Source organism: Labrus mixtus, chromosome 11, assembly GCF_963584025.1.
Source record: "Labrus mixtus chromosome 11, fLabMix1.1, whole genome shotgun sequence".
NCBI lineage: Eukaryota > Metazoa > Chordata > Actinopteri > Labriformes > Labridae > Labrus > Labrus mixtus.
In genome coordinates, this window is record NC_083622.1 from 11,135,363 (window position 1) to 11,159,427 (window position 24,065).

General features: G+C 42.7%; 1 protein-coding gene across 2 annotated transcripts in view; it reads right to left on the reverse strand.

Annotated features, from left to right (window-relative positions):
- Window positions 1-326: 326 nt before the first annotated feature.
- Window positions 327-24,065, reverse strand: part of gabbr1a (gamma-aminobutyric acid (GABA) B receptor, 1a) — a 95,466-nt gene continuing 71,727 nt past the window's right edge. For both annotated transcript variants that reach the window (XM_061049988.1, XM_061049989.1), the window contains 9 exons: window positions 23,134-23,284; window positions 17,784-17,916; window positions 12,290-12,406; window positions 10,811-10,921; window positions 8,601-8,694; window positions 6,960-7,087; window positions 4,145-4,273; window positions 3,062-3,205; window positions 327-2,417 (listed from right to left, as the gene is read on the reverse strand). In XM_061049988.1, coding sequence (XP_060905971.1) covers window positions 2,133-2,417; window positions 3,062-3,205; window positions 4,145-4,273; window positions 6,960-7,087; window positions 8,601-8,694; window positions 10,811-10,921; window positions 12,290-12,406; window positions 17,784-17,916; window positions 23,134-23,284 — 1,292 coding nt within the window. In that variant the 3' untranslated portion in view covers window positions 327-2,132. The remainder of the gene's footprint in view (window positions 2,418-3,061; window positions 3,206-4,144; window positions 4,274-6,959; window positions 7,088-8,600; window positions 8,695-10,810; window positions 10,922-12,289; window positions 12,407-17,783; window positions 17,917-23,133; window positions 23,285-24,065) is intronic.

A 24,065-nucleotide genomic window follows, 5' to 3' on the forward strand; every position in this document is an offset into this window, starting at 1 on the left:
ATATGAAGCTATGAGCTAACCAAAGTGTGCTAACATTAGCCTGCTAACAACAATGCAGGCCACAGGTGATTACAGCTCGAGCAAAAGACAATGTTGTCCGCCTCTTATGCTTAATGGTGCTTAATTATGGTGCGTTCTAATTCATAACTCGTGTGAACGCGAGCGGAGAGGGGTTGGAGGAGAGCAGAGGCTTCTATAGCAAAGCTGCAGCCAAACAAAAGATTGTTTTAGTTTAGTGCTGGTGCTCAAGGGCGACATCTACTGGATCAAAAAGTCGCACATCGTTCCTGTAAGTGATGCGAAAAGTATCCAAAAACAGAAATATACCCAATGAAAAAACAATGATTTTATTTATGTTACCCATATATTTGCATACACATACTCTGAAATATATCAACATTTATGATCTTAGATATAGTGAATACAAATATCCCCAAATCCATGTATATTTTCATATATGTGCAAGATAATAGAACATTTTCCTAAATGATTTCTGCATTCATATGTTACACTATCTGATCCCGGTACTGCACAGTTAATAAATATGGCCTATTTCATTCATTTCTGTCCTGGCTGGGACTGACCTGCTCCAAACCCTGAGCTAACATGTATTAGACTAACTTAAAGTGGAGTAACCATAGTGACGTTCAGTTTAAAGTGCACACTGAAATATAGAGATTTTAAAATATCTGACAAAGTATTGTTTTTTTAACCTGCTGATAAACCTGTGCAGGTATCATTGCTTTGATAAAATCTGGATATAGCTCATGAATGAAATAGTACATCCACATTAACTGCTGAATAAATACAGTATGTCACATTTCTGTACGTATATATCCTCCTTTGATACATTTACAACTTATCCAAAAGGCAAAAATGGGAAATAAGAGTACAAAAAAGGGGAAAAGAAGCATCCATCCAGATTGTCTGATATGGAGAAACATAAAAAAAAGATCCCTTTAAAATAAGAAAAATGGCGATCACAGAGTCCCATGTATAAAATCTTGAGGAAAAAACTGTGCTTTCTTTGAATATTTACAGAATTAGCCATCGTAAAAGCACCTCATCTCACGGCTCTGCTGCAGAGAAATGTAAATGGTCTTTCATTTCAGGAGGCAGAAAGTAAACATTCTTGTTCAGACAAAATGGAGAGAAATTTAAGAATCTGCTGCAGAGATCATTTCTGCAAAAACACATCATCAGACGCAGGATGAGGGATTTTAATTGATGGCTATTCCTGTGCTCTTCTAATAAATAGATACAACACAAATCTCAAAAAATACATTTTAAAACATTATTTTCAAATGGCAAAACTATCAAAATTGTCCTCGAATGCGAGCAAGCTTCTCTCCTTTAAAAATGGGGCTGGATTTTTTTTCAGATGCAGTGTTGTGCTGAAACAAACATCCTGCAAACAGACATGCCCAGCTCGATGGCCTTTGATAATTATGGCTGTTTGGTAATGCACATCACCATTTATGAGCTGCTGATCAGAGGAAAAAAACTGTACATTGCTTTGTCCCTTTGTCGAGTTTTTTCAGTTTTCACAACTCTCCTGAAAAAAAAGTAAACAAATAATTCAACAACAACTCCATGACAAAACAGGTCAGAAATTACAGAACAATATAAATCACGACTGTATGTGCTTGTCTAGTCAACAAACTCCAGCGACGAAATGTGGAGAGCAAAAGACACCAACACAAACTATTTCCTTTTTCTGATTCGACGGCTCCACAACGGAGCGAGAGAGGAACCAAATGAGGGAGAGGAACGATGAAGAGACGGGTCTTTTCACTTGACCTCGAGTGCTGCGAGTCTGAGATGTGCTTGTGTCCGCGTAGTTGCTGGGTTGAACACAGTGAGATCAAAGCTGTGAGGGCGGCGTTTTCCTGTGAGATCTCCTGCAAGAAGCTGCCGAGTGGAAAGCGCTCCTTCGTGAACTTTCTTCTTTGTGCTTTCTCGTCGTATTTTTTAAAAAACAGTGTCACTACACCGCTGTGCTCTTCAGCCAAACAAGTGAAAGTCACAGTGTGTCATTGTGTTTGTGTCCCACCTGTGCACTGTGCCACTGATTCCCCCCCCCCACACACACACATACACACACCCTCTCCTCCCCTGCACCCGCTCCCCGCCTACTTGTACAGCAGCGGGATCTGGCTGTTGTGACAGTGGTTGCGGCTCATCTTGCTGTCGGCCGGGTACAGGTTGGAGGAGTTGGAGAAGGAAGGAGGGAGGGAGTGATTGTCCGTGGTGGGGTTGGGGTAGCCGGGCGGGGGGAGCAGAGACTTGGGGTCCGGCTGGGAGGAGGGCGGAGGAGTGTTGTGGTTTTGGTTCTGGCCTGAGGAGGGTCGGCGGCGGTTGCGTAGAGCTTGACGCTCGGCCAGCTGGTTACGAAGCGCTGACACCCTTTCTTCTTTCTAAAAGCACAAAGGAAATCATCTTTTTAAAATAATGAAAGGGTGACATTTAAGTCCCACATCCCCAATTCAGAAGTAGTCTTTGCAGAAGTGAAACAGTCTATCGAAAGATTAACCACCTGCAACCAGATTGATATTTAATTAGTTGGTTGGTCATTTGAAGATTCCAGCTTCTCAAATATGAGGATTTAATGATTTCCTCATGCAGGATACCTGTCCTTTACTATCAGTTAATAACTTTCTGGGTCGATACAAAAGATTTCAAAACTTTTCAAGAGTGTGATGCATGTTCTAAAGCAACTTAAGTAAATACATTTGCAAATAAAGTTGGCAGCACAATGATGCACAGCAGCAGCAGCAGCAGCAAGAAATGGACGAGTTACAGCTCAAGGCTTTTTTAGATGTTAATGTTAAGCGTAATAAGAAACATCAGAGTGCCAATTTCACTGGTGGTGCGGCCCAGGTTCGAATCCAACCTGTGGCTCCTTTCCTGCATGTCATTCCCAACACTCTCTCTCCCTGATTTCAGACTCTATCCACCCTATCTCTCAAATAAGGTCACAAAAAGCCCCCCCCAAAAAAATAAATCTTTAAAAACAATGATACTTGAGTTTGTGAATGTTATTAAAAAATAATGTCCTCACCTCCTGGATGATCTTCTGCAGCTCCCTGTTCTCTCTCTCCAGCTGTCGTGATTTCTCCTCGTCGTTGTTGTTGGTGGACGAGCCGGTCTTCAGAGTGTCCTGCTGCTCCGACTGCCACTCCCCGCGGGTGATTAGACGCCGCATCTGGACCGCCACAGGAACAGGAAGTCAATAACCAACAAAGACAGGCCTGAGAATACAGCGTGCTGAAGGAATAATACATCTATTGAGATATATATGCTACATATTCTTTAGCATGTGGAGCCCTTTCAGCCAGATCTTTTTTTTTTTTTTTTTTATGTCTAAGAGTGGACAAAGATTTATTTCACTATAGTCGACTTTAAAGTGACAAAAACACATTTTCTTTCTTATTCTGGTGACATCTTTGGAGCTCAGTGTTGCTGCTGTGCGCTTCCAGAAAAAGATTTTTAAAAAATCACACAAATCTTACATGTATGTTTTCTCTTTTTCCCCTGAGATATTCTCATTTTAGTGAGGTTTAAATCTCTGTAGGTGGCGCTCTTTCCTCTTTCTAACCAGACCTCAGCAGTGCTCATGTGCACTACCAGGCTCGTCTATTCCTAAAATAATCATCAGAGCTGCTGCCAGACATGCAGCAAAATATCTCACTTTGTTTGTGCCAGGAGGATTTTTTATTCTGACACGAATGTTGACAGCAGCTACACATCAAAATGCTTCTAACTGTACCGACGATTACCAAAACATTAAATGAGGAACAGATGAAAGATCATTATTTTTATGAACCTAACTTTTTTTCATGTTAAGTTACTTGATTTCTGTTTCTCCTATACGTGTGTCTTTTGAGCTCTAAGAAGCTGCTGTCCCTCGAATAGGATCAAAACATTCCTTCTGTCTTTCTTCATATTTGAATCAAAGCCAATCCTGCAAGTTTTATGAAGCAGAACTTTGACACATAACAAAATAACGTGTCTGAACTTTATGATATCCGTGCACCAAGCATGACACACAGATCTTTCTTTTCCTTGCTTTTCAATACAATATAAGTGTTGTTTTTATTGTGTGCAGCCGTTTCTTAAAGGTGTCAGTGAAGAGTCGGAGCACCTTTGGCACAAAAAGCACCACCAGGGTGATGTAGGCAGAGAAGACGATTGCTAGAGAGGCAAAGGCAAAGGAGGCGTCCTGCTGTGAAGTCAGGATCATAGTGACTGGAGCCGTGATCAGACACAGCACCTGCAGAGAGAGAGAGAGAGGGAGGGGGGGGGAGAGAGGGAGAAAGAGAGAGAGAGGGGGGGAGGGAGAAAGAGAGAGAGAGGGGGGAGAGAGAGGGAGAGAGAGAGAGGGGGAGGGAGAGAGGGGGAAGGGGAGAGGGAGAGAGAGGGGGGGAGAGGGAGAGAGGGGGGAGAGAGATGGAGAGAGAGAGAGGGGGGAGGGAGAGAGGGGGAAGGGGAGAGGGAGAGAGAGAGGGGGGAGAGGGAGAGAGAGAGGGGGTAGAGAGAGAGAGGGGGAAGAGGGAGAGAGGGGGAGAGAGAGGGAGATAGAGAGAGAGAGAGAGAGGGAGAGAGAGAGAGAGGGAGGGAGATAGAGAGAGAGAGGGAGAGGGGGAGAGAGAGAGGGAGAGAGAGAGAGAGAGGGAGGGAGATAGAGAGAGAGAGGGAGAGGGGGAGAGAGAGAGGGAGAGAGAGAGAGAGAGGGAGGGAGATAGAGAGAGAGGGAGGGAGATAGAGAGAGAGAGGGAGAGGGGGGAGAGAGAGAGAGAGAAATGAGAGAGAGAAAGAGAGAGAGAGGGAGAGGGGGGAGAGAGAGAGAGAGAAATGAGAGAGAGAAAGAGAGAGAGAGGGAGAGGGGGGAGAGAGAGAGAGAGAAATGAGAGAGAGAAAGAGAGAGACAGGCAGATAGAGAGAAAGAGACAGACAGACAGATAGAGAGAAAGAGACAGAGAGAGAGAGGCGGCAGGGTGAGGATTGTCGGGGGGTTTTTAGAGGAGAGGAGGGGGAGAGTAAAGGAGTATATGAGAGCGAGAGTATGAGAGGGGAGGAAAATCACATCCATAAAAGCATTAGGCATCTGTTTATCATTCCGAAGAGGGCTCCCGTGTGAAAACAGCATTAAAAAGTCATGAGTGAAGTTGCGACGGCGTGCTGACAATCACCACGTTGTCATCTCGTCGCAGCCTCGAGCTCACAGCTTCGCGACGAGGAAGGAGGTCCCTTTACGGACCCCATTAACTATTGACATCGTCATAAAAATGAGATGTGTGTGTATCGTCAAATAAAACAATAACATTAGACTTGTGGCACATTATGAAAGCACGGGATGAAATGAGCACACGGGCCGCGTTCACCGCTCTCATAAACAAACTACGAGTAATGACGATCGATGATGAATTCTCATATTGATGGACGACGCGCGTTCAATCCATTTATTATTACATTGCAACAAAGTGTTAGCTGATGAAAGTCCTCACGCCTCCTGTGACTTGTATCCATAAAATTCTGTCAGAATGGACGTTAACGACTGAAAACAAAGACGGGGAAATGTTTGCTCGCTTTGGATCAAAACAGAGAAAACTCTCATGGCTGTTAATGCGTCAGAAAGCGTTCTCCCGAGACATTTGACATCAATTACAAAGTTACCCCGTGTCGAGGGTGTCAGGGAACGGCAGCGACTGTTCATCTAAAGTGGCTGAAGTGAACTTAATCGCAGCTATTCCCGTGTAAAGTGCATCCTAGGTGCGCCCGTTTAAGATGATTCACCTGCTATTAACAGGCACAGACAAATGTTTGACAGATGGCAGATTTAACCACTGTACTTCACAGACTAAATGGGTTTTTTTTTCTTCACTGATTCCTCCTATAGGGCAAAGTAACATCTTTATAAACTGTGAATCTTCTTCGCAATCTCTGTCGGCCCAAACACAGATTTCTTCTCATATACATGCTCAGGACTGAATCATAAATCCCCAGCACTCAGGGCCCTGCAGCAACAGTAACAGTTTTCTACTCACCCTTTTTCATGTTTTATTGATTTTATTTAACATGTTCTTCACCAGAAAGTCCCCCCCCCCCCCCCCCCCCCCCCGGGATCAAGATCTCATTTCATAAAGGAGACCTGAGATACGACTGTCAGTATCACCGCACCACGGGCACAATAAGCGTCAGAATTTATGATTCATACAAGACAGCAGCGTGTGCTGGCAGTGTAATGATTTGGACAGAAATGCGTTCAGGGATCAGCATTTTAGAGAATAAGAATCTCACGGCGTACTCGTAGAAAAGGCTTGAATATTTCATATATACGAGCCCATCTGTGTGTCGTAAGGGTAAAACTGATCATTATACCAACATGTCCTTTTCAATATTTTATACCAGACTATCAATGTTCAGCACATCTCAAAGGTTGTTTATATTCTGTTGTTCCCACAATGCACTTCTTCTTCTTGGTGTGATGATTTTACTGACTTCCTCCATTGGAAGTATTTCAACGTGTTTTCCTGTCACATTTAACCAGTTATCTGCTAAAATGAGAAAATAAAACACACCAGAGCGGCGCTGAGAGAGCATCAAGTTATTTATAAACTCCATTAACTTTTACTGCAAAGAGAAAAGCCCTTGAGAATGAAGCTTTCAGGATCTTGCAGTGGAAATGTCTCCTAACTGGTCAGTTTCCTTCTTCTCTCTGGAAGTTGCTTCTTAAAAGCCAGAAATCACAGCACCAAGCAAAGTAAGCATGAAGCATTGATTAACCCCCCCTAATGATATACTACAGTACTTTTGTTCTATGGGGCAATAAACCGGTACTTATGCCACTTTAATGTTGTTGTTCATGCTGCAGAAAGCTCTTTGCAGAGAGCTGCAGGACGCAGAAAAACAGGAGCATGATGGTGGTGTTGTGCTTTTTGTTTTTTTTTGTGACTCACAGCGACGTTGTAAATAGCCATCCCCACAGCCCGATGGTCATTGATCTTCTCAGTGGAGACTGACTTTGTCTCGTAAGCCAAAAAAATTCCTAGAAGCAGCAGCAGACCCTTGTAGCCGTAAACAACACCTGCAGGAGGAAACAGGGAGAGAACGCGGGTAAGACGAGGAAGGAGTGCAGCCATGTCTACATGACAATGTTGATTACATTATATGATGTGTTTGCAGCAGCTGATAGAGTGAAGCACAGTGTATGTACACAATGTAGAACTAAAAAAACAAGGGGGGGTGTTTTATTATTTTTAAGGACTTAAAGATTGAGAGATCAGGGGGGCCGGTAGCCTAGTGGCTAGTGTTCACGCACTATGTGCAGGGGCTGTGGTCCTCCGGGTGGGCAGCGGGAGTGGAGAACGAAATACAGGAAAGGGGCCACAGGTCGGACCCGAACCTGGTCTGGCCGCTTGGTTGACTACAGCCTCTGCACATGGGGGCGTGCACCAGTGCACCAACCACTACGCTACTGCCACCCCAAGAAATGAGGGCTTTTACTGACACCAGATAAATGAGGAGTTTCTTTGAGCTGCTAATCAAGCAAAGATACTCCAGAGGTTTCACAGACTGACAACATGAGAGGTCAAAGATGAGGATGATGTGACTTATTTCAATCTATAGAAAGAGTCATTCCTTAAGGTCATGGTCTTGTTTGCTTTTGTAACCAGCTAAAAACTACTTAAAAGAGCTTTGACACATACTGTATTTACACTGAATTTACCACGTTGTTGTCTTTGGCGCCACCTATAGGCAATGTTTATACAGGCTCAGAGAGCTGATGGACTCTCAGCATTGTTACCCAAAAAATCCTATCTCTCTCAACAAGTGTAATACTTAATTACTAGAGTACTTCAGAACGTACAAATCAATCTCATTATGGGATTTGTATAATCATCGGATCATGTAAATGGCAAAACATGGCTTTAAGAGTAGGAGACAGTAACACTGTGAAGAGCTCGATGCAGCCGCAGAGAGAGTGAGTGTGAGTGAGTGCAGTGGGAGAAACTAAAAGTGTACTACAATAGATGGAAGAATATGTTAAAAGCCTGTCAGAGGCAGGCAGGCTGACAGAATAAAGAGAATATAACAGTGACAGAGAGGGAAGCAGAGGAGCAAAGAGAAATGTGTGACGGAGTAAGTTGGACACTTCTTCAGACTGTCCATTGTTTCTTTACACCGCCTGATATTAAGGCACCATCTTTTCTTCTCTCTGAAAGGAAATGCTACGGGGCAATGGCCCAGTTTGTGACCCACATTATTTGAATTTCAGCACCATTATACTTTCATAAGAGCTGCCACGCTAAGAGAGACAGACATGGAGGGAGAGGGAGAGCGTGGGCCGACAAAAAGAGTGGGAGAAAAGAGGAATCAAACGTAAGGGGGGGGGGGGGGGGGGGGGGGGAGAGGGAGGGTCTGAGGGAGGAGGCTGTGATATGAGACCTGTTTAATTCACAGTGAATGAAAGTGACGTGTTTGTGAGTGTGAATATGTGTCTGCATATGTGCATGCGTGTGACAAAGCACTCATAAACCAGAGCGGGGAGAAGAGCGATAAAGAGACAGATTGAAGTAGGAGAGAGTTGAAACCAGTACCGAGCCATGTGTTCATTTTCTCCGAGCTGCAGTGCTCCAACAAGGGCTGAATCAGGACATCCTTATCTTCTTTAGGGGCCTCTTTAGTGAACTTCTACTCACACGGCAGACGGCAAGACGAGGGTAGAGAGGAGTGGAAGGGTTGAAGAGAGATGGAGGGAAAAAAGAGAGAAGAGGAGATAATGAGAAAAGATGAGACAGCCTGGCAAGAATGCTGAGTAAGCATAAGCCGTACAAACTGCACGCTTGATCCCCTCAAGTAAATAGGTCCCTCCCGTGAGTCAGATATAGATGACTCTGACTTAAAAGAGTATCAGATATCCAATAATATGAAATATAGCTTTTTAAAGATTCAATTCAAGGTTGGACTGGAGTCGATGCAGTGCAGATAAAGGCTGATGAGGACGATGCAGCTTTCTGTTACAGCTGAAACAGTGCAGCCTACATGCATGGAAGTATATGATTTGTACCAAATCAAGGTTTACATGACGTTTACATGATATTAAAGTGTCTTTCAAATCATTAAAACAGCTACACATAACATCACCATGCCAACAAAAGACCCCATGACAGTGAAAAGCATCAGTCACAGTGCTAACACCGTTTCTCAGCAGGTCCACATACAGCAGCTCTGTGGAGTGTTTTAACATCTTTCAGCTTATGTTTTAGAGGTTTTTTTTTAAGCCTGCCACTTTACTGTTACCGTTCACTTGTTCTGTCTTCAGTTTTTTTTGTTTTTAAGTTGTCGCTAGCAGCCGTTTGCTCTGATAATTCACTGTACTCTCGCTACTTAGCAGTAAACAGCAAACGGAAAAGTTAGCATCTAGCTCGTTAGCCTAGCATTGAGCAGCATCTAAGGAAAAGCGGGCAAAAAAATCTGGTAACAGTTGGTGGAGAGATGGAGAGAAAAAGCAGAGCTAAGAGGAGAGTGATTATTCAGCCTGAAGTTATCAGTCAGATAAAAAAACGACTCAAAATCAAAGCTCTCTTTGTAATTTCTGATTAAGCTAACAGGCTAATGTTATCATTGTAAAGGTGACACTTCTATAATAAATTAGCTACATGAGCTATTCAAACATCTTTCATACTATAAAAAGTTTTATTGTTTTATCTGTATGTGTAAGATCATTGGCTGGCCACTAGAGGGCAGACAACTTTGAAAACAAGCAGACCATGTTAGCATACATGACTTAAATGTTTCCTCCTTGTCCAATGAGAAGTTACAGCATTTATTTTGGGTTGTTCTTACTACTCGATCAATCTTAGTTGTGTACTCTCTCTCTCTCTCCAGTTCTACTTTGATCTCCACCAAATCTTGACAGAAATATCTGTCTCTCAAACTTCTAAATGTAACACTATTTCAACCAGATAGTCTGGTGTTTTTCAAAATAGGGGTCCTTGGAGGTCCCAGATACTTGGGGGGAATGGAACAAAAATAAATTTACAACATCATATGTGAAAATGACATTTAAGAAAATGTGTTTGAGATGTTTTTAATCACTGCATATTACATTCTGTTCTAATATTAATTGATGGTAAATCAAAGATTACAAAAGACTGCGTACAAAAAAAGTTATTGAATTAAAAAAACATGATTATTAATTGTTAATATAAAGAAGAAAGTCCTTGGCTTGGCAAAGTTTGAGAACCCCTGAGCTAGTCCATTACAGTACCTGCGTAACAAGCCTACATTATATGTGCTGTAAATCCAAAACAATGGGCAAAAGGGACCTAAATATACCAAAGAGCTGGAGACTTTGTGAGTTAATGGGTGTTTTCTTTTATGTAAATGGGTGTGTCCCTTTTCCCGATCGTTAAAAAAATGAAAATGTGGATAAATGCAAGACTAATTAAGTTATTGGGACCTTTGAAAGATACATTTTTTATGAGGCAGGGAGTTGATTCAGATTTGCTGCCACAGTCAATGCCTCGGGGTACCTTTAGAGGTGCTTATAAGACAATCAAAGGCGAATAAAAATAATTATTCAAGTCATAAATGTCAACGTTATAGCACTGCTGTTCAGACAAACACATGCTCTTTCTTTTTGTTTCACACTGGGGTCTTTGGTAATAAGATAAATCGAATTAAAGAACATTTTTTCAAACAACGTCTCATTTCTGTGTAAGTGGCTGGTTAGTCGCTGCATAAATCGGTCTGTGCAAAAAGGGCGATGACGGACAAATGATCTCATCTGTCTGTCGTACTTTACCTCATCGGTAACATGCAGAGGATCCACAATCTGCCAGATCATGAGCGACAGGAAGTCGATAGACAGCAGCACTCCAACTGTTGCGTAGAGTTTCCATGGCTCCAAGTGTTGCTGTGCGAGCAGACACACACACACACACACACACACACACACACACACACACACACACATTCACAACAATCATCACTATCCATGGGCATCATGAGCCAGTCCATAAACAAAGACAAACAACCAGGACAAATAATACGACGGGCGTCCTTGTGATTTCTGGCTGACTGGGCGTGAGATGTCTTCTCAATGTGTGTGTGTGTCTCAGAGTGTGTGAGTAAAAGTGTGTGTGTGTGTTTGCACGTGTATTTTAGGAGCAGTGGAAGTTTGTGTGTGTCTGGGAGCTATATTTGTGCTGCATCCTCAAATCATCATTCATACACTCTGAGATGACGCCGCTCATGTGTGGACTGTTCCCGAAGCGACTGATATAAACTGTATTCTTCTGCTTAAGTTAAGCTATAAAGGAAGCAATGCAACCGTAGCAGAAAACAAGCAAGGCAAAATGAGCTCTCCCGCTGCGTCTTTCCACACGCCTTTTTTTTTTTTTCCCACCACGCCGGCTTACTCCCAGCACCTCCGACATAGTAACAGCCGTTCAAGCGTAGAATGACTAGAACTGAAATATAAAATAAAGAAGAAAACACATTACACAGTCGTGAGCGCCTCTACACTTGAGTTGCATGAAAAATGATTTGAAAGGCATTCATTCTCTCCTCCGTGTGTGAAAGTTTCTTTAAATAATCGCAGGGAGACTCGCTCTCTGGGAAAATGTCCTTCTGTGGACACGACGGGACATGAAAGTCAACTTGATTCGATGTGCTTTGGCTCAAATAATAAACCCCCCCGAAGGATGGATTTCTATATAGAACTTTAATACTCATCCATATGCATACATATTCCATAAATGGCTTAATCTCTTATTCTTCTGATTAGGTCTTGGAAATTTCCACAACAAATCGCAGACTGGCACTATCTTGTTGGCTCCAGGATACACTATTTTTAAGACGAAGCACACACACATACAAAAAAACACACACCCACTCATAAACACACCAGCATATAAATAAAGCTGCTGACGTGGGTATCAGGGGCTTGGTTATTTGTTTAGCATCTGCATGTTTCTCTGCATGCATGTGTGTAGGTGCATGTGCTTCATGTGGTCATGTATTAAGCACAGAATCTGTACATCTGGCGTCCTTATCCCTGCACTTTCCGGTATAACCTCGCCGCAGAGAATGATGCAGAGCTGCCCTCTTAGAAGCTTATGTTACTAAAAGCCCTGCGAAGTTTTAAACAGAACTCTTTTTTATCAGCCGGCACCACACATGCTGCACGGCCCGTCCCTCCCTCCCTCATTTTCTCTACTCCCCTGAGAACGCTGAAGACTGAGAGGCTTATCCCTCATGCCCTCACACTCTTCCTCCCTACCTTCTTCTTCTCCTTCTTCTCTTCCTTCTTGGTGAAGAGGGTGTGGACCCACCATATCTTGGTGAACATGCTGCCGTACGCCAGGCTGAAGCCGAGGCCGAGGAGCCACAGGCGGAACTGGAGGGGAGGAGAGGAGGAGAGGAGAGGAGAGGAGAGGAGAGGGGAGGAGGAGAGGAGGAGAGATGAGAGGAGAGGAGGAGAGAGGAGAGGAGGAGAGGAGGAGAGATGAGAGGAGGAGAGGAGGAGAGATGAGAGGAGGAGAGATGAGAGGAGAGGAGGAGAGGAGAGGAGGAGAGATGAGAGGAGGAGAGGAGGAGAGATGAGAGCAGGAGAGGAGGAGAGATGAGAGGAGAGGAGGAGAGGAGAGGAGAGGAGAGAGGGAAAGGAGGAGAGGAGGAGAGGGGGAGAGGAGAGAGGGAGGGGAGGGAAAGAGTAAGATGTGATGAGAAAGAGAGGAGAATTTTAATTTAAAAATACCTTCATTCAAGGGCTTAGGTCAATCCAGTCAATTTTATTTATTAATGCAAAATCATAACAGAACTTATCTTAGGGCACTTTTCATATAAAGCAGGTCAAGAGAGTACTCTTTATATTATTATTAACAGACAGCGGACAATTCCCACCATGAGTGAGCACTTTGCTACACACGTCCTTTTACAGAAGGATAGTGTTGTAGTCAAGACCAGACTAATCGAGACCAAGACATACCCGAGACCAGAGCGCTCCGAGACCAAGACATTTAGGAATTGAGACCAAGTCAAGACCAAGACCAAGACCAAGGCAGGGCGAGACCGAGACAAGACCAAGACCATAAATATCAATGAGAAATCGTCATCTTGTGTGCAGCGGGCGTGTCACTCAACCGTAACAGAGGGAAGATTGCTTTCCTTTAGAAAGGGCGTTTTCCTTCTAATCACAGCAACAACTTGGGAAAATCGCCTTTCAGTGGTGGTCTTGACTGGACTTGATTTAACATCCAGAGTCTGCCCAGTCCAAGAACAAGACAAGACTAAGTAAAAATGCTTTTGATTCCAAGACGAGACAGAGACCTTCAAAAAGTGGTCCCGAGACCGGTCTTGAGACCAAGAGAACTACAGACAGAAACTATGAGCAGAACCAGGATCTCTGGATGGATGACTCTTGGAGAACTGGAAAAAATAGGTTTCAGTAAAGAAAAAATATATATGATAAATTAGCTCAATAAATAGTATATATATATATAAACCTATTAATCAACTTTTTCTGAAATAAAAATCCAATGAAACTTGCATTTTTAGCTTCCTTTACATTTGACAATAAATCAATCTGTCAGTCTGGAAATAATGATGACATTGGTTGATACTTTCCCACATTATAACAATGACAAAAAAAAGCATCACAAAGAATAATTTTTCCATCTCTGCCTTGATGTTGCAGAAACTCTTCTTTAACTTGTGTTGATTTTCATTGACAGACATGATAATCTCCTATTTGCATCTTTACTACAAGGATCTGTGCTTTACTGCAAGTGATGTTTTATTCAAGCACCTTCAAAAGAGAATTGTTGCTCTGAATAAAAAAAAGCATGTAGAGGAGATGGAAGTATTTCAGTTTCCAGGTCTGAATAAGTCTGCAGGTTTTCCTTTGAGTCAGAATACATCCCCAACAACTTCCACCAACAACGATTGCAAACCGTTCTGTGCACCTCTCGCAGCAGCTCCTTAAGCTCAAAGCTCTGAGCGCATTGTAATAAAACCTGAAGGTATCTCAGATCACAACTATCAATATTTCCCAACTCCTCTCTCTTTTTCATTAGGATCTGAGGGGAAGAGAGATTTCAGTAAGAAAATCAACCTGAAACTGGAAAAGTAAGAAGGACAGAAATAGGATTGTGAAAAGTCTCCTCAGGGGAAATTAAGCCCTTCCCTTTCATTAAACTACAAAAAAGACCGAACAAATATCAAGATGTATTCTCGCATTCTCCTATTAAAGCCAGAAAATTAGAAAAGTTTGCATAATTGATACTCAGTCACAAATCCAATTTGTGATGTTTAAAGGAGAAGGAGATGAAAAGAGGAGAACGAGAGGAGAGCCAGATCGACAGCTAGATTACTGACAGACAGACAGACAGACAGACAGACAGACAGAGAGACAGAGAGACAGACAGACATAGAGACAGACAGAGAGACAGGCAGACAGACAGAGAGACAGACAGACAGACAGAGAGACAGGCAGACAGACAGACAGAGAGACAGACAGAGAGACAGACAGACAGACAGACAGACAGAGAGACAGGCAGACAGACAGACAGAGAGACAGACAGGCAGACAGACAGAGAGACAGACAAACAGACAGACAGACAGACAAAGAGACAGACAGACAGACAGACAGACAGGCAGGCAGACAGACAGACAGACAGGCAGGAAGGCAGACAGACAGACAGACAGACACACAGACAGACAGACAGACAGACACACAGACAGGCAGAGAGACGGATGGATGAATGGATGAATGGACGGATGGACAGACAGACAGACAGTCAGACAGACAGACAGACAGACAGACAGATAGACAGACAGACAGGCAGAGAGACGGATGGATGAATGGATGAATGGACGGACGGATGGACAGACAGACTGATAGTCAGACAGAGACAGACAGACTGACAGACTGATAGTCAGACAGACAGACAGACAGACTGACAGACTGACAGTCAGACAGACAGACAGACAGACTGATAGACAGACAGACAGACAGACAGACAGACAGACTGATAGTCAGACAGACAGACAGACTGATAGTCAGACAGACAGACAGACAGACAGACAGACTGACAGACAGACAGACAGACAGACAGACAGACAGACAGACAGACAGACTGATAGTCAGACAGACAGACAGACAGACTGATAGACAGACAGACAGACAGACAGACAGACAGACAGAGAGCAGGAGCCAGGCAGAACTGAGCATCAGAGGGAATAACTGGACAGGGACAAAGAGCAGTGAAGCGACAGAAATGGAAATCTCTCTCTCGCCTCCACAACAAAAAGGACTCAACATGGGTGACAGAGAAGTACTCCCACTCCTCATTAGTGCTGGGATCCCACTGCTGTTCTATTCTGGCACCCAGCAAATCCTGTCTGAACCACCACACACCAAAAATACACCCAAATACTTTAGGAATTATTTCAGTGTTTAAGCTTTCCCCCGTCTTTCATCCACTATGAGAATTAAAACATGAGTGATTGTTCTGCAGGTGTCTGCCCCCCACAGACAAGAAAATCAAAACTGTCAGGAGAAGACAACACCTAAAAGTAGGTTCGCTTAAAGAGAGAATCAAATTTCACAGTAGGGAAGCTTTTCACTTGAAATGACAGATGTACCTGCAAAGTGCAACATTTGTGGGAAAAATAGGATTTCTAAAAAAAATCATATTTCAGAAGCTTTTGACAGAAGTATTCAACTTTTGGTTTCTTCATTTAACCCTCCCTGATGTGCAGTCATTAAGAGTCAATGCTGTGCTGTGTAACTTTGTTTTAAATTCTCGTGAAGATTCTCAACTTCCAAAGACATCCAACGTGTCAGGCTGACTTTAGAAAAGTTTGAAATGAGTTTTAAATCATAAACAGGACTTGTAGAAAATTCCACTTGTATATCGAACGGTGCAATAATACAAAACCTGTGGGTTTATATTTACACATTTCCCTCAAACGTCACAGAGCTTTAATTAAGAGCTGGAACAAGATGAAACACCATATGTTCAGGATGTGACACCGGCACACACCCTGGCAGACGCTGATAACCCCAACCTTTCAGCTAATTACGACCAAAATAAGAGGAAGACTGAATATTAAAGTCCAACGGAAATTAGTTTTCTTCTCGCTACAGCAAAACAAAATTTATTTGAATATTGCATAAAACCCAAAGGAAAAATAATTACACTTAAAATATTTTGTTTTTTTTGATGACCTTCATGAGTTCAAGACTTCTGACCGTACAGCTAATCAACTGCTACACAAAATAACAACCAGACAGCAGCCTGCTACTTAGCGTTGTTGTACTCGAAATCTGCCTAGGTCTCAAGACCGGTCTCGAGACCACTTTTTAAAGGTCTCGGTCTCGTCTCAGAATTGAAAGCATTTTCACTCGGTCTCGTCTCAGAGAGGGCAATGTGATTAGAAGGAAAATGTCTCTTTCTTAAAGAACAAATCACTTTAAATCTTTCATCATTTTATTTTCAGCCATGGTTACAGCCAAAGCCTTCTCTGTGTTACAGTCTGGATGAGTGACACGCCCACTACACACAAGAATATGATTTTTCAGTGATATTTATGGTCTTGGTCTTGACCTGGTCTCGATCCCTAAATGTCTTGGTCTTGTCTCGGTCTAGGAGCACTCTGGTCTTGGGTCTCGGTCAGTGTGGTCTAGACTACACCACTGCTAATCAACATGATTGAACAAACGTTGAATATGAACCCTCAGCAGATTTCTTACTGAAGTTTTCTTTGCATCTAGCAAACTAAAACAAAAACGTACTTCTGGTCCTGCTCCTTAGCTTCTTGATTAAAGCGATAGGTCTGTATTTTTGAAGTGGGTTATGTGAGGTTCTAATTATAGTGAGTGTATTAGCCACAGAAGATGCCGGTCGGCATGGCCACTATATTAAGAAACCAGACGGAGCACCAGCACAGAATCTAGGCTACACAGACGGGGCCATATGTGCCATGAAATCGAGCTAATGTCAAGAAAAACTACCTAAACATCGATGACAAGCTTATTGATGATAAGTGTACACTGTGTCTAGACATTTTCAGCGATCAGGTTTCAGGTTGAGTCTTAACACTGTAGACTAAGTGCACAGCAGGCGGATCAACACATACCCTATGAGCTGACGTCGTGCTAAAAGCAAACAGGCTCGCTGATGGTAAAGTAAAGCACCGAAAAGATGGTTAGCTGCAGCACATTAAAACAGAGTATGAATAACTTGTAAATTCAAAGAGAGTCTCTTGGATGCTTGTCATCCTTACTCGAACAACACACTGCACACCCCGCGCCTGGGAGCGACGGCAAAGTTTATTTTCCCCTTTCATTTTCTGCAGCTGCTCAGCCTGCAAGCTGCTGTCAATCATCCAAACGTCCTTTTTAAAAAAAAATGAAATCATTCTAACAACATGTTTAAAAACACTTCATTTTTGACTGCAATATGATGAAATAATTTGTATTTTAGTTGAGCCAAGATATGGAGTAAGAATTTGCAATTTAAGTTCTTGATTCTGGTAAAGAATAGGAAGCAATCCATAAAATGTAGAAAAAAAAAAAACACTTCCATATTTTTCTTGTGATGACATATTGAGCTGTTTTGGTAGGAGAATCAAGTCTTAATGTTTGCAACACCCAGTCTCTACTCTTCATCCTGTTCTCTGGCTCTTCTCTCCAACCCCCCCTCTCCCCTCCCCCCTCTCCCTTTCATGTCTGCCTCTCCCTCCCTGTCGATGTCTCTTTCTTCTGTTACCTGGCAGACGACGGGGAACTGTGAGCGGAGGACGTGGTGACCGTCAATCCCCAGCGGGAACACTGCAGCCAGAGCCATCATGCAGCCCACCGCTGTCATGTTGTTCAGGTACGGCTGGGAGTTCTGGATGTAGCTGAAAGAGAGGGACGGATTCACACAGGAACACACACACACACACACACACACACACACACACACACACACAGAGAACACACACGTTTAGAAAAACACGGGTAATTATGGTTTCTGCTTAAAGGTAAAATTTGTGAATTTGTCTGTGTGCTGGTGTTTTTGCTGTCACTTAGAAATGTCATCAACTGATGTTAATTGCCTCCTGATGTTTTTTTAAAAATAAAAAAAATGTATTTTATTCTTCCCCTGGTTAAGACAGTCTGCCAGTTTTCTGACACACTACTAAACAAAAGGTCCAAATATGGAACACTGGTCCCCCCGGGGGATCTCCTCAAACGTGTGACTGACAGTCATTAGTTTAATTAGTGTGAAGTCATTACACTAATGACTAGCACGGGTGAAACATCCACTTGTTAAACATTTTATGGGTTACATTTCAAGTACAGTTGAAACTTTGGCTTGTTCCAGCTTCTTGACAAGTAAAAAGGTTTGAACATTTTCTTTTGTCATTTCTGGGAGAAGATAAAGAAGAGTCTTTGGAGATTAATAGGACTTTCACACTTGCAGAAATCTCCTGAAAGACTCCTGATATTCCCAGGAGGAGCTGTATGTATGTGTGAACACAAACAGACACATTTTTCACTGGGACTTCACCCGGAGTTTCTCCTGCCAGTACCCATAGCCAGTAGCCAGGATTAAGTCCTGGAAAGTGTGTGGCCCGGGTTTGAATCCATCCTCCCTTTTCTGCATGTAACTCCCCCAATCTCTCTCTCCCGGATTTCTGAGTCCATCCACTGTCCTGTCTCTAAATGAAGGCATAAAAAGCCCAAAAATAAATATATACAGTATATGGTTAAATGCTAGTATTGAAATGTCCTCAACACTCCATATTTGACCTGTGTGTTCAACATAATCTGCACCCACAGACTGAAGCTCGTCCTGCAGCAGTATATATGCTACCGTTGAGCTGCCCTTTTATTGCCCTGAGGCCACAATACTTATTTAGCGTACAGCCTCACACTCATGCTGCCTGCATACAAAGACACATAAACGTACACACACACACAAACACACACACACACACACACACACACACACACACACACACACACACACACACACACACACACACACACACACACACACACACACACACACACTGGCCCCAATCCAACCTTTGATACCTCTGAAAGCCTTTAATGCTGTTACACACCATGAATATATGATGTATACCGCGCAGCAGGAGTCTTCGTTCTGATGTGAGGGTCTGCTTTCTTCCCTTGTTAGGCGCCATGTCTTGCGGACGCTTTGAATTATGGGCGATGGAGGCTATTATGAGAGGGGAAATGCATCTCTTTCTGTAGGTTTTGGGGGTTTTCCTGAACACCTTTTTTTTTTTTTTTCTAAAACACCCTCTGCTCCTCCTCATCCTCCAGGTTATCCCACCTTTCAAAACGAAACACCATGACAACCGTATTTTACAGACGACTTTGCACCTAATAGGAGCTAAGTGTACGATTTAAGTTATATCATCTGTTGGAACTATCTCAGGTAAGATGTTAGTAGAGAGTAAACTCTGTCCTAAGTCAAAACATCCGTCCAAACAAGGCTGTGTTAGAACTTATGCAAAGCTGGTGCAACCAGGTACTGGTTCTTTGGCTGCTTTCTGCCCCTCTATGTCAAAAAGGTTTGCTGCAAACTGTGAGAAAACCAACTACAGCTGCCCACTGCAGCTCAAAATAATGTAACGAGGGTCTACTATATCACTTAAGTTGCAGGCAGAGCAGCAAAACTCAAGCTGATTAATAACACTACAAGCTTCTCATTTCATGCATTCACTTATTTTTGCTTTATAATTTAAAGGGGACATATTGAACATATATTTGGGTAACCTGAGTGTCTACTGACCCACAAAATGTGAAATCAATCCATCCAGTCTTTTGTTTGTGGTCTGCACAAGTCTTACAACACAGAGAAAAATGCTCAGTTTCAAATTTCCTCTCCTTGTGATGTCAGAGTGGGATTCTGGTTAAAAAGAAAATACCCTCCCTTCCCCTGGTATCTCCACCCATGGACGCACCCCCAGCCTAGAGCAAAACTTTTGAGCAGTTCTGCCATTTTTATTCTCGCTACAGAGGAGTGATGTCTACCAGGAAAACTCAGGGGGGGGGGGCTCATTGCATTTAAAGAGACACACACACCAAAACGGAGCGTTCTGAGAGAGCTGGTTTATACAGGGTCACAAACCTCCTCTGGTGCTTGATTCATTTTATATTTTGACCAAAGCACAACAAAGATGTTTCATTTAGACCACAGTGGATTATTGAACAGGTGTATAATATGTCCTCTTCAAATCATTTGTTTTAAAAATGTGCATTACAGCTGCTTTAATTGGTTCTGTCGTGTTTCAGTCTCAAGTCTGTGATTGTGTTAGACTCCTCTTGTTCTTAACGTGAACTGGTTATGTATTTTGTCTCCTATCAAGACAGCTGGTAGCAAACTTGTTTTGTAAAAACAGCTTACCAAATACATTTGATTTGATTTGATCTGACTCAGAGTGTTTTGGCTGCAGAGAGCAGCCGTCGGTGAAACTGTTTGAAATATAATCAAAGCTGGAAGAGGGCCTAACTGGCACATTGGAGCCAGCCCGAGATCCCCAAAGGAACAAACCGCTCCAGCTTTCCCCAAAAACTCTTGATAAGCTTGTGGACTTATGGGACTTTAAATCACTTTGACTCAGGTCAAACATAAAAATACGATGTTTAAAGACTTCAGAGATATGCTTCGGCGGGTTCACAGACATGTATTAAGCTTAGAAATCCGAGATCAAAAGACATTTTTTAAGTCTATTTGCATTTGGTTTGGGGCTACGCTTAAACTGCGACAATGGAGGCAGCTGCTGGATCCAGAAAAAGCCACACCCAAATCGCTAACTTTGTAGTCCCAAAACTCAAAACCCAGCTGTGCCGTTCAGCGTTTACAGGAACCTCAAAAGAGAGACGGATCTCTTTTGAAAAAAGAAATATTTTTTTTCCCTCTCTCTCGTATCCGTAAAACCCTCGTACTCACACAAGAGAGAGCAACAGTGTGCTGCTTCTGAACAGCTCTGCTGGAGCAGATGGAGGTTATTACATGAAATCATTTCACCACTCAGAGCCAATGCAGCTCCTTAAACAGGTGACCTTCATGTAACCAAAGCATGTTTTCAACCTCTGACGCCCACTTTAATTCATCTATCAGTTCTCATTATTGTCAGCCATTTAAAAAAAATCCTTTTAACAATGACCTCCTTCTGCGGAGGACAACTTTATTTTACAATTATCCCAAATATGGCACATCCATAATGCCTCTTGGAAGGACAAACATGAAGAGAGAAAAAGCCAAACAACAACAGTCCAATATTTCACTTGAGCAGATGGCTTTGAGTTTAAGCGTCGTAGCTCTCAGGGAAACACATTATTAGTATTATTCTCTTTCATATTCAGAGATTCTTATAAAGATGGTTTGGTGATGAAAATGTTGAGCACACTTTGGCTGGGAGCTCCTGAGCTCTCTTGTCTTGTAGGTTCCTCTGGATCGTTGGTGGGGAAACCCAGCACGGTTTTGGTAGATGGCTGTTCATCATGAGTCTGGTTCTGCTCGAGGTTTCTGCCTCTTAAAAGGACGTTTTTTTCTTGCCACTGTAACTTTGCTAAATGTTGCTTAGTGCTCATGATGGATTAATGTTGGGTCTTTGTAATATAACAATGAGTCAGGTATTTTTACCTGCTCTTTTTTAAAGTGTCTTGAGATAACGTTTGTTATAAATTAGCGCTCTACAAATAAAGTTTGATTGATTGATTGATTGATTGCAGTTCTGTAGAAAGTTTGTGGATTTTTGTGCTCAACCACGGCCAACCTCATTCATGCACCGCCTGCTCCGACCTCCACCTCAGCGGTAAGGAAGTGTGGACAACAGGAACGAGTGGAAGACAAAGGTGAAATCCTTCCTGCATATTCAGTTCAGTTCAGTTCAGTTTATTGCCATTTGTAGCATGAAAACCACATTGGAAAACATTTGCAAGAGGTAGACAGTACAATTGGACATGGACACAGGACAGTGAGTTTAAAAAACAGGCAATATAAATATTAATATAAATAAAAAGGAAGAAGAAAAACAGAGACAGTAAGGCCACATGAGAAACATGGCCGTGAATGTTGCAGGTTTGCTCAGGCCGCGCACAGCCCATATGCTCTTTTTGTAAAGCGTCTCGAGAGAACTCTTATTATGAATTGGCACTATACAAATAATGATTGATTGATTTAGTGCTCCTTCAGAAGCACTGACCCCAATATTTAAGGACTCAAAAAAAAGTCTCAAACAACCAACTTATAACGAGATATGCAATAAGTCAGTCTCCACAGGAGAAGCAATTTGAATAACTATGACGGGGTAGCTCTGCTCTTCTGGAGCGAGGACGTGGACGAGTGAAGGGTCAGATCAGTCTGTGAACGCCTCCTGCTGCTTCAAACATGTTGTGTCGCTCCGTCCAAGTCACTTTGTTTACTAAATGTTTTTCTTATTGACAGAGTCGAGGCCAGTAAAAGCACATGTCTTTATGAAAACAACGCGAGCACACCATGAGGAGATATTCACTGGAACCGATTTAAGTGTACCAGATTATGATCACACACCACATCTTTAATTAAATTATATAAATATATATAACATTTATATCTAACAAATTCTAACAAAGTCTGAGAGTGTGTCATTAAATGTCTTCTCCTGTCCAACCAACAATATTGAAAACTCAAAGTTTACTTCAATATAAATCTAGTAAAGTGGAAACTAGCTATGGACTAGCGGTTAGGTCGCACCCCATGTACGGAGGCTATGGTCCTCCGGGCGTGCAGCTCGGGTTTGAGTTCGACCTATTGCTCCTTCCCTGCATGTCATTCTCTGTCCCAATTTCCTACTCTATCTGTTCTATCAAAAAAAAAGGCAAACCCAACAAAACATATTTTAAAAAATAGTGAAGTGGAAACTGTAAAATCTCAGAGGTTCAAATAATGTCATGTCTGCTGAAAGAGTCTTTTTTTCTTTATCATATTGATTAACAGGCTAACTGTTGCAGCTTGAATAATTACATCATGAGGATAACAGTAATCCTTCAATGGCAAGCCTGCAAACGAGATGTTAGAGCGGGACTTCATTCTCTTTCAGCGTTAGCAGACTCACCGGACGTTGCCGTTGTAGATGTTGAAGGTTAGACAGACGATGCCGAGCAGGATGCCGAGTCCAGCGAAGACGGACACGGCTGCAAACAGCTTCTGAGACAAGAAGCGGTACTCTATAATCACCACGGTCCGATCAGCCGGAGGTCCAGCGCCTGAACAGAGGGAGGAAGATAGAAATGAATTCAAGCGAGAGAATGTTTCTGAACCCCGAAAAGAATCTCCGAGAGATACACTATCTCACTATGTTCCTTTTTTCATAATCTGTCGGCTCTGCAAACATCTTCTTAAAGGTGGTGAATGCAGTTCTGGAGAAAGTTTATTTGATTTGTTTAAACTCTGCAGCCTGGATTTGCAGAGTCCAATTTCTTACGAGGAGATTTTCTTCTTCTTCTTCTTGCCACTAAAAAAAGTAAACGATTTCTCCTGGAAACCTTTTCTGATCATTTTTCTAAACGTGATTAACTGATAAGTTGACTTGTAGAGAAAATAGTTTCGAGATGAACTGATAATGAACATAAACTTTAGCTTCAGCCCGACTGTCTATCCTCCTTCTATTTCTAGCGCCACACTGGCACAAGGGCAATCAATACTAGACAAGAGTATCAGAAAGTTTTGCTGTTGAACTTTTCATTAAACCAGGGAAGTATTGCTGAGGGGCAGGCTGCACTTACACCCACACAGTTATACATGCTCACTGAGACCTTTCTGCAGGCCGCCCGGCAACTCTTGTGGAGCAGTTTGGGGTTAAAGTGCTTTGCTGGAGGGCAGCTCAGCAGCAGGAATTAGTAGGGGGACAAATACTGTTGTTTCACTTTCCTCCCCCAGGTTCATGTTTCCAAAGCAACAACTGGCTCACTTCTCAACAATGACTGGAGGATTCTCTGGAGCAGCTGCTGCACAGTCTGACCCGGAGTGCGAAAAGTTGATATAAAA